This window comes from Monodelphis domestica, chromosome 6 (genome assembly GCF_027887165.1).
Source record: "Monodelphis domestica isolate mMonDom1 chromosome 6, mMonDom1.pri, whole genome shotgun sequence".
Taxonomy (NCBI): Eukaryota; Metazoa; Chordata; class Mammalia; order Didelphimorphia; family Didelphidae; genus Monodelphis; species Monodelphis domestica.
The window spans coordinates 72,510,027-72,521,441 of NC_077232.1; the positions used below are offsets into that span (position 1 = coordinate 72,510,027).

Consider the following 11,415-nt stretch of genomic DNA (forward strand, 5'->3'; position numbering starts at 1 on the left):
CTTAGGTAAAGTATAGCTTCTGCTGGGTTCTTTTTAGAATCCTGAAGCTGCATTGCCTCAGTTTATCTAATTTACTCTTGGCTCCTAATACAGACTCAGTTGCTCTTCCAGGGACCCAACTAGGCCATTGATGAGAAGTTTGGGATCCATTGACTTTCCTCCCAGAAGTTCACAAATCAAAGGGTCAAAGGAGCAGGCAAGGAGACAGAAGTGCTTCCTACCAAGTGTTTCCTTCTCAGGACCTCACTGACAAATGCTCGAATGTCCAAGTCTAACTAGTTTACCATTTTATGCAAAACTCACAGGGATGTCATTGAGTTTCTTCATCTGCTCCCCATACCTTCACCCCATTTTATCCAATGGCTTTCAAGGACTTCTCATACCTAGTCCAATGCTCTTGATGGATTGATTGAATGATTGATTGGTCATTTCAGGTTTGATTGGACCCCCATTCTTACACATTTTAAAATAACAGATGATTCTATTTTATTAGATTCTAAAAGCTAGTAAATGTAAAAAGACTCCAGGGAAAGAGGAACGGGTATCTTCAGTAAGCTGTGTCAGGGACTCTTGGGATCTTCCCTGGAGACCTGTGCTACTGTAAGAATAATAAAGGCTGTACCTTGAGTCTTGTGTCCTCACCTGAACTTGTTTTCCCTCCTTTCTAAGCCCATGATGGACAGGAACAAAGCTGATGAGCTGCCTAAGCTGCAAGTGGGGTTCATTGACTTTGTGTGCACATTTGTGTACAAGGTAAGCCCACAATTCATTCTCTCCAGAGGTCCCTGGGAGGAAAGGATTGCTCTCCATATTGCTTTTTAATATCACTCCCTGACCTCCCTATAACTTCCACTCATTGGTCCTAGTTCTGTCTCCCAAAGCCACAGAATATACCCAATAAGATTTCCAATAACTGCGTCTGCCACCCCCTAGGACCCTCCCTTGAAATAAAAATGCTTTTAAGCAACACAAACCAAAACACTGCCCATGTCTGCTGATGTATACTGCGTTCTCCAACAGAGAAGGGTCATTATGCTTCAGAATCAGTCTTCTTTATGTAAGCTTTGCCATCATAGTCATCTGAATCTTTTTTTCTGCTGTCCTTCAGCGAGGGGACTATGGTGTAAGGGGGCATGGGATATTAAAGGGGACCACAAAGGGTTACAACTGAGGGGGATGGATCAATGAGTAGAGAAAGGAGGACATGTCAACATAAGGGCAAGACAATGAGGGAGAAGAGAGGAAAGAACAGCGATGGAAGTGAGACAATGTTCAGTGATGATGAAGAGGATTGATAAGGATAGATAGAGAGAAACGATGGTTCTATGGATGGGACTATGAGAGAGACAGAGAGAAGTCTTGTTCCATGTCCAGTGGGGCGGTCATCATTACCATCCATACCAATAATGCCTAATTAATTCCCAAGAACCAAATAATCTTTCAAGTCTTAAGTGAGCCTCTCCTTTTTACCTTACACTGTGGAGGAAACAAGGAAGGAGAAAACAAAAATATTACACATACCATAGGAGACATTTGTTGACTATAATGGATTCTCCAGTGCTGGAGGCTTCAGATCCAAGGCTGACTCTTATTAGTAAGAAGGCACAACAATTTCTCTTTTCATGGGTTGCCAAAGTTGAATATATGACCTTTTGCTTCCTAAAGGGTTATGTTGTTGTTTTTTTTTAAAATAACCCTTACCTTCCATCTTGGAATCAATACTGTATATATTGGTTCCAAGGAAGAAGAGTGGTAAGGGCTAGGCAATGGGGGTTAAGTGACTTGCCTAGGGTCACACAGTTAGGAAGTGTTGAGGAGGCCAGATTTAAACCTAGGACCTCCCTTCTCAAGACCTGGTTCTCAATCCACTGAGCCACCCAGCTGCCCCCCCTGGGGGGGGGAGCTTTGTTTTAAAAACAACAACAACTAAAATACAGATTTTTAAAAGGGCTAGATGAAATCCATTAATGCTGACCTCTCTTTCTTATCCTCCCTTCCACTCAGGAGTTTTCACGTTTCCATGAGGAAATCCAACCCATGTTTGACAGGCTATTGAACAACAGGAAGGAGTGGAAGGCCCTGGCTGATGAGTATGAGGCGAAAGTGAAGGCTTTGGAGGAAGAAAAGAAAACACAAGAGGAAAAAACTGTAGCCAAGAAAGGTATTGAAGTTGACTAGTAAATACTGTTACACTGTGAAGACAAAAATTCATTGAGAACCCCAGGATTTTAGTGTAGATACTCAAAATTAGAAGATAATAATCTAAATAAACCTAAATAATCTAGGCCATCCTCCCTTCTTGGGTAGGAATCTCTTCTAGAACATTACTGACAGCTATCCAGCATCTGATTGAACACTACTAGTTATGGGAAGCTCACCACCTAAGAGGACAACTCATTCCATTTTTGGTCAGCTTTAATTTTTAGGAAGAAAGCCTTCCTTCTATTGAGGCAAAATCAGCTTCTATAACTTCTACCCATTGGTCCTCATTCTGTTTCCCAAAGCCACAGAATAAGCCCAATAAACCAAAATCTAAACTAAACCTAATCTCTCCTCCACCTGATAATCCGTTAGAATGTTGAAGGCATTAAGTCACTCAGATCTTCCATAGGCTAAATACTGAAGGAGCTGGGAACCAAGCTTTATATAGATGAGATGGTCTCCTGTCCTCTGACCAATGTTCCTCCACCATGACTCAGAGATCTCTCTGAGATCAGTATTATTACCTTTTTACATGAAGGTCACAAGTTTGCTTTATTACTCAAACTCTGCATATGGACACTTGGGGCCATACAAATGGGTTTCCAACTTTCTTCCTAGTTAATTTTTGACTTTTACTTTCCCCACTGTCATTTTTCTTTGTCTATCACTTTTGTCCTCCATAATTTCATTTTTTTAGTGTTATATGGGCTTTTCTCTTTCCCCTCCTATGTTCAAATTAAACCTATGAAATTAGGAAGCCTCTAAACAAGTATATACTTTCTGGCCTTCATTAGATATTCTCCATCTTTAGTCCAAAATCCAACATTCCAGTATATTGAAGAAAAATAGCATAGTGTAGTAGGAAGACACTGAATTTGTAATTGGGGGGATACTTGGGTTCAAATCCAAGCTAAGCCATTTAATTCCAAAATATGAAATCTTGGTAAATTTCTTAGCCTCTCAGGTCCTGTTTTCTCTTCAGCACAATGGGGATAACCTTGTGTGTGCTCCTGCCTCACAGGTTACATCAAGGCATCAAAGAGAAGGGAATAAACATTTATTAAGTTCCAACCATTTGCTAGGTACTGTGCTTTACAAAGATTATCTCATGTAATCCTCATAGCAACCCCATGTGGTAGGTGTTATTAGCCCCATTTTACATTTGGGGAAACTGAGGTATACAAAGGTTAAGTGATTTCTCAGAGTCACACAGAGCTAGTAAATATCTATCCTCAGGACCTTATCCACTGCTTCTCAAGTCCAAATTCTCTACTGAAAGAACTGGAAATGTTTCCTTTAGCTTTCTGCCCAGGATGCCACAGTACCTAAAACAATTTTTCAAGTATAATAACAACTCTCTATCTCCCAGGGTTATTGTAAGGATAACATAGTATCTGTAAAACACTATGCAAAGCTTAAAGCATTAAGTAAGTGCTTCCTATATAGTATTATCATTAATTGTCAACTAGTATTAGTTTGCAGAGTTAAAATTCAGTTAACAATCCTCCTAAATAGTTAATGGGCATAGTCTAAAATTTTAGAAAATCCATCTTTTGTCACTCCCCTCCTCTTTACTGGGATTGTTCATCCACCACTAGGCTCCTGGCTGCCAAAAATTAAACATCATTTCAAGTTAAATTACCCCAAGTTAAAATGTATTAAATGTTAATAGAACAGTCACAGCAGAATGCAGACAAGTATGTGATCACTACAGGATGGGTAACGACCTTCTTCACAAATAGCAACTATTGCTGACAAACATTTCATGTAAAAAAAATTATTTGAGTCCTGGAAGATAGCTTAAAGGCCTAGCCTCTCGTAAATAGCAAATTATTACACCCCTGCCCTGGGCTTTGCTAAGGGAGCAGTGACTCTCTTGTAAGAGTGACGGGATTGGGTGTTGTTGGCAGTCCTGGAGGGATGGAGAACAAATTAAGCTGATTTGTTATCAAGTCCTTGACTGTTCCTTTATCTTGTCATCAATTAGCATTTCCTGCTCTGCTCCCTCTTAGCTCTGCCCTTAGCATCCATGCCAGCAATCATCCATGCCAGCAAGAAAAACTCAAACTCCCAAACCACCATCCTCAGAGATGGAAATTGGAAACAGATCTTCTTTCTCTTGCCGGTTTCAAATCACTTTAAAATTTGTTTCATCTTGTACAATAGGAATGTGATTTTAGTACAACAGTTCTACCCTATCAACATAATCTACATGCAATCATAATAATAGAAGCAGTTAAATAGCACAATGAATAGAGTGCTGAGCCTGAAGTTGGGAAGACCTGAGTTCAAATCCAGTCTCAGACACCCATTCGCTAGGTGACCCTGTTAACCTGTCTACCTCAGTTTCTTCAAGTGTAAAATGGAGACAATAGCGACCACTTTCCAGGATTGCTGTGAGGACAAAATGAGATATTTGCAAAGTACTTTGCAAATCTTAAAATGCTAGCTATTATTATTATTATCTAGAGTTCTTTACAACATAAATTATTTGTATTAGTTCTTTTTTTTTTTTTAAAGAGAGGTTTGGGGCAACAATTGTTAAGATATTCCTGAAATTGCTTATGCTGGTAAGGGATCATTTGAAGCATAATATGGGGACAAAATGAAGAAAAGATATCTATAAGGCAGTGCCTATATTTAGAAGGGTTAATTTCTTAATGACTTAAGCAGAGTTAATCAGCTTTGAACTTTCCATCTATTCTGTACCTGGCCCTTTTCCTAACTGTGGCAAAGTGACCTCTATTCAGAGGGGCCAATAAGAGTACTGACCAGTCTGGCACTGACCCTAGAGAAAAAAACAAACAAGCAAATCTCTGACTTAACTTTTTTTCTCTTTTTTATTATAGCTGGTACTGAGATATGCAATGGAGGCCCAGCTCCAAAGTCTTCCACCTGCTGCATCCTCTAAACACCCTTCCTTGTTGATGCCCCAAACTATGCATCTGAGTCTTCCTGTCTCCCAGGCACCTCATTGAAGCTCCTGCAGAACTGATGTTTCTTACTGCAGTCTGCAGAGATAAGCAGGCTTCTGGGAATCCAAAGGAAAAATCCAAAAGAATTTTTTTTTTACATTTAAAAAGATGTACTGGTTTTAGTTATTTTTATAAACTATGGTGAAGCCAAGAACTAAAAGTTCATTTTGGGCATATTTTTAAAAGATTTTCATTTTTAGTAGGTACTACCTCCCCCAAGAGTGTTAGGTGCTGTGTGTGTGTGCAGATTGGGTGCACACACACACACACACACACACACACACACACACACACACACACACACACACAGATATTCTAATTCATTTTCTCTTCTTCACAAAATTTATACCCGAACCCCTACAGGTGAAACCAAAACACTGAAATCTAATGTGTGGCTAAAATCGTGAGTCTATACTTGTCCCAGCTAGTCTACAAGAAAAGACCAATGCAGAAACAGAACACATTTTCTGCATAAAAATCCCACAATCCATATGTAGTTTATAGACTTTAAAACCTTACTGTTGTCACCAATTGAGAACTGCCTTAAGTCCCTTTTCAGTGGATTCATGATCTCAATTCCTCTAACTCATTCTTGCTTTCTTATCCTATAGGATTCTCATCCATATGCTCCCACCAATCATCTCAAGCACCTTCCTCTAGGCAGGCCTTCTAACATTCCAGATATCAGCCCAGCTCAGCTTTCAATGGATCACTTAGCCCATCCCATATTCTGATCATACATCTTGACAGCTGACTTAACTCACTTCAGTTTAGATAATCCCTTTTTAATACATGACTTTCCATCATTATAGCAGTCACAGGCCCCTCGTAGCTTAGATAGGAAGTTTTTTTTAAACCAAGGAAGAAATGAAGAGGTCACCATCACACAGATGAGGTCTTTTCCCTATTACAATGGTGAGTCCAGTGACCTTGTTCCTCACCAACAACAAACACATTCATGGCAGATTAGAGGTAAGGGAGCCCGTTATTGATTTCCTCTTAGCTACCAAGGGTTTAGTTTGTAACAAGTGCTGCCTGGTGGGTGAACACCATGATCATTGTTAGGGTTAAGCTAGAGCTCTAAGGAATTGTATAAAGATATTTGCAACCTACTTCTTTAGCATGTTTAAGAGGCAAATTTTCTTCTTTCCAAAGAGGTAAGCTGTGAATGACTGTAAGAGATCTTGGGTTAAGGATGAGAAACTGCTGGAGGGTGTTGGAAGAAAGAGGGCCCTGCCCTGGGAGTGTGGAAACCCTGAGCTCCACCATATAGCTCTTGGATTTGGGGTAACCATTTCTTGGCCTGTTTTCTCATCTGTAAAATGGGTATCTTACTTGTATTACCTACCTCACAGGGTTGTTGTGAGGCTCCAGTGAGAGGTCTATCTGTGAAAGCACTTTGTAACCATAAAGCACAGTATCAAATGAGAGCAACTATTTCAATAAACAGGTACTTGGCAGAGAAGAGTGATCAGTGAAGCGCCATGCTGGTCTGGAAGAGAGGGCAAAAGACAAACTCAAGGTTTTGGAAGGAAAATAAAATCAGTGGGGTCCATCCAAAAGTAAACTACTAGGAACATCTCAGAAGGTTGCTTTGGGGTAGCAATGCAGCACCTGGGCTTCATCATAGCCATGAGGATTTGAGGAAAGAACAAGCCAATTTTGGCTAGTGGTGGTGCTGCAGCCCAATCTCCTGACAGAATAGCATTTAGTGTAAGTGCAAAGGAGCCTCTTCTTCCCAAGGGTGAAGCAGGAGACAGTCCACAGGGTGGTGGTGTGATTCGGGAGCTGCTGTATCCTATCCCTAATAAGGCTCAACAATACAACTGAGGACCAAACCAGAAATCCTCTATATGACCAGGTATCATAGCCTATGAATATACACAGGTTGAAGGACTTGATTCCCAGGACTATCATGGGGAGAAAATAGAGAATGGCTGACTTCTGGAGCCCCACCAAAGATAACTCTCTCTTCCTCTCAAACCATTCTTCATAACTCTGACCCTCTCAGATAGAACACTGGGCAGCAGGGACACAGGAGGTGGCGGGGAGGAGGGCCCAGGGTTCTTATGTTGTTAAATTCTGCTGTAATTGAAAATACCATGAATGAGCCACAACAATGGATACATCATAGACAGCTTTATTACACCACAACTCTTGCAGAAGAAAATACAGCCAAATCTTTTATTTCAATATGGAGTCACCTCGGGCTAGAATGGGGAAAAAAGGACAAGTTATTATTCTATAAAAACAAAATCACACCAATAATGTAGTATTAAAAAAAAACAAAACCTTTATATAGCAGGCTGCCTACTCTCCACTTAGTTTTAAATCAAATTCAAGAACAGGGCTCATCTATTTTCTGTCAACTGCTTTCTTTATAAAGTAATTCCAAATACTCTGATTTCATTAGAAGAGTAAGGATTGTGGAAAATATCACAATCCCTTGACATCCCTGGCCATGCTTTTTTACTGAAATCCTTTAAGGATTCATTAATTTAATATTATCCTTTGAACTAAAGGGAAAAATTAGGGCTATTATAGGCAAACCCTCAGCAAAAAACACCAGGGAACAAAGTCCCCTCCAAGGACCTATGAGGCCATTTATGGAAACTACTGCAGACCTTCCAGGGGCAGGGACAGGCCCTCTTCTTCTCCCCACCCAGGGCCAACAGTCACTGTGGCTACCACTCTGCCTACTCCCCGGGAAGGAAGCAAGATCCCCCCCACCCCCTCCACCTCCCTGGCCCCTGGCCATTCCCCTTATGCAAAGGGAGGTAGGGAATTCTCTCCAACTAGAAAACCAAGGGAGTTGCTTTAGCACCTTCTTCCAGACTCTGCTGAATCTTCTTTATTTCCTCCTCCTTCTGTTTTTTCTCTGCTGCCAGCTTCCGATCTGCTTCTGCACGAGGCTTTAGGTAAGCTGTTTAAAAAAAAAAAAACTCCTTCAGCTACTTCATTCGTTAGGCAGAAATGTTATACTGAGAAGAGCACTGGCTATGCCCTCACAAAGCCTAAGAGTCCAAATCTGCCTCTACTCCTTGGCTCAGGGATTACTATTGGACTCAAAGTCAGGAAGACCAGAGTTCAAATCCTCCTCCAAAACCTCTTGACTCCCACAAGTCTCTTTTAACCTCTCAGACCCTGGTTTTCCTGTATGTAAAGTTAGGATAACAATAGCACCTGCCTTCACAGGGTTGTTGTGAGAAACAAATAAGAAAATACATGCAAAGGTTTGCAGAACTTAAAGTGCTAAATAAATGCTGGTCATTATCATCATTACTATTTATTACCTGTGTGAACAGAGGCAAATCATAGCTTCTCAGCCTTCCTTCACCACAACATGAGGACTGAGCCAGATTACTTCTAAGATCATTTCTCTAGACCTAAGGCTTTGGGTTCTGTTTGAAATGATACTTGGGTAATAGTCCTAACTCATCCAGAAAGAAATACATAGTTTTTAAACTACATTTTAAAGTACACAAGTACTCATCTTCCACTCTACTTTTCAGAGGGGTTAGAGAAAAATCACACATTGGCCAGCTCCTTAAAATGCATCCCAAATCCTCCAGGTATACAAGCCTGGAAGAGTAAGAGCCTGGTCAAAAGCCTTTCCATTCCCCTTTCGCCTTTGGCTCATCTTTGGGAGAAAGGCAGCTGACCAGAGTACAAACAGAGTCATTTTACTGGCAAAAATCCTGGGTATCTGTGGAGAATATAAAGAGTGCCTATTAATGCCTATCCTTCACTATCAGAAATGAACACTCACTAGCTCAGGCACCATCATTTTGGGAACCCATCAGTCAGAGCCTGCCTGGCTTCGACAGCAGCTCTTTAGGAAAGGGTCCTTTGACTCTCTGGTTGCTGCGCATTTACACATAAACCAAAAATCATGAGCTCCTGAAGGAATAACTCCAATATGTAGGTCATATTTGTAACTGGTACTTATGCTGGAGTTACTTCTTTGCAGGTTTTAAAACTTCTAAAAGGTCCTTATTTCTTAAAACCGATAGATGTAGAAAACAGATTCTTCCTACATCCTGTCTCTTGACCTAGCTCCTAGGAACAAAGAAAGTAAATGCCTACAAGACCCCAAGGAGCTCGTCCTCCTGAACTTTTGAAGAATTACGGGATAGGCTATAGAGGGTGGAATAGAAGGGGAAGGAAACATTATATACATATACAAACAACACACACACACACACATATATATATTTTTTCTTATTTTGTATGTGTACATATATAACAAATATACACACACATATATATCAGATATCAAAATCATAGTTCTAGAGGATATGTAGAGATGAATGTGAGGCAAGACTAGTAGCATCTCCTATAGGACACTTCCTTTGGTACTCTCTATCTTAAGGCTTATCCTCTCATCTTATTCTTAAGAAAAAAACTGATCGTTCATTTTGCAAGTTTTCAAATTGGTGAATGACATCAATTGTACAGAAAAAACAATATTCAGGGGAAAGGATTGGAAGTCAGAGGACCTGGTTTCCAATTCTGACTCTACTTATCATTGGTGGCTTTGGGCAAATTGAATTATGTTTCTAGGCCTTAATTTCCCCAACCTTAAAAATGTGTTGGACTGACTCTTCAATAGGTCCCTTCTGACTCCATAATCATATAATCCTAATTATGAAACAAGTGAAAATGAAAATGCCTGTTCAAAATGACCTATCGTATTCTGTGCCTTCCCCACAAATTATAACTTAAAAAAAAAAAAGTACCAGGTTAGGTTGCCATAATCCCCCCATGTCTTACCCTCTCTTTTCCCAGCCAGAGGCTAGAAGGATAGGTGAAATCAAGAGCAAAGCTTGAGTGATAGGTACAACTTTGTGAAGTCATTACAAGGGCAGCTAGAACAGTGAATAGAGCACCAGGTCCATAGTCTGGTGTAGCTGGTTTTAAATTTGACCTCTGACCCTGAGCAAATCACTTAACCTCAACTGCCTAGCCCTTACTGCTCTTCTGCTTGGAAGTGATAGATTCTAAGACAAAAGGTAAGGAATTTTTTTAAAAAGAGAAAAAAAGTAATTAAAGCAATGACTGTAATGGCTTATAAATAGCTGTAGTCAAAAAAGTGAAATTTTATACCCAGATATGTTCCTCCTTGTCTGTCTTTCTCTTAGAAATTTGATTTTGAGCATCTCCTCCCCTCTGCCATCAACAAGCAGACATAAAATTAAGAGAACACCTCTTACTTGAAATTCTTTCACAGGCAGGCACTAAAGTGGCCCTACTAGGGTTTTCCTATAATAACAAACTGCCTGCCCACCTGCAGAGGGCCTGTCCATTCCCAAAGCGGACCCATCAAGGAATTCATGAAATCAAGTTGTAGCAAGGAGGGTAAAAAGATAAGGTGACCTCCAAGCTGTGGGGTCATTTGAGGCAAAGGAATCCTTTGCACAAGTAATATGGAGCCACTGCAGAAATCTGAAGAGTGCTGTGACCAATTCTATGAAAAAGGATATTAAGGGCAGGAGTTATTCTTCTCATTTTAAATATTAATAAAACTGGTATAGTGTAGATATATTACTTGGGTTCAAATCCTGCCTCTGCCACGACATATGTGGCCTTTACCCCTTCTCTGGGCTTTCCATAAACTAGGAAGAGAAGGAAAACCTGGCTTGCCAGACTAGTCCCAGCTGGTTCTAGTCCAGACCCCCTGAACCTCACTCCTCAAGGGAGATCAGGGGTCACTCAACATGCATGACAGGGACAGAGTTTTGGGGGGGTGCACCTGGGATTGAAGGGCAGGGATTTGGGATGCCCTGGGTCAGAAGTCGCTCACCACACAAGATGGGTACACAGAATTTTTTTGGGGGGTGCACCTTGGATGGAGGATCGTAGATCTGGGCCGTCTCATGGTCAGGGATCACTCTCCATGCCCGAGAGGGCAGGGTTTTGAGGGTGAACCTGGGATCATGGGGCAGGGATTTGGGGCGCCCCGACTCAGAGGTCACTCACCATAGCGCTTCGCTCCATAGACCATGCCCAAGACCAGGAATGAATATCGCGTCAACTGCGAGAGATACAAAGGGAGGGGATCAGTGCAAAACGGACTGTGCGGCTACAAACAGCCTTCCCTTCCCCCCGCAGGGCCGGGACACCCGGGGATCGGAGCAGGGCAGCAAGGGCAGGAAGTGGGGGGATGCTGAGCTGGGTCCGACCTTCTCAGGCCTCCTCCTCCTCTCTGCCCCACTCCCTCCCTCCCAAAGCCCTGGGA

The 11,415-nt window shown here is 41.4% G+C and overlaps 1 protein-coding gene across 2 annotated transcripts in view; it reads left to right on the top strand.

The window, feature by feature from the left end:
* Positions 1–6,637, top strand: part of PDE6B (phosphodiesterase 6B) — a 134,847-nt gene extending 128,210 nt beyond the window's left edge. For both annotated transcript variants that reach the window (XM_056802244.1, XM_001366290.4), the window contains 3 exons: positions 670–753; positions 2,005–2,161; positions 5,052–6,637. In XM_056802244.1, the coding sequence (XP_056658222.1) occupies positions 670–753; positions 2,005–2,161; positions 5,052–5,113 (303 nt within the window). In that variant the 3' untranslated portion in view covers positions 5,114–6,637. The remainder of the gene's footprint in view (positions 1–669; positions 754–2,004; positions 2,162–5,051) is intronic.
* Positions 6,638–11,415: the final 4,778 nt, after the last annotated feature.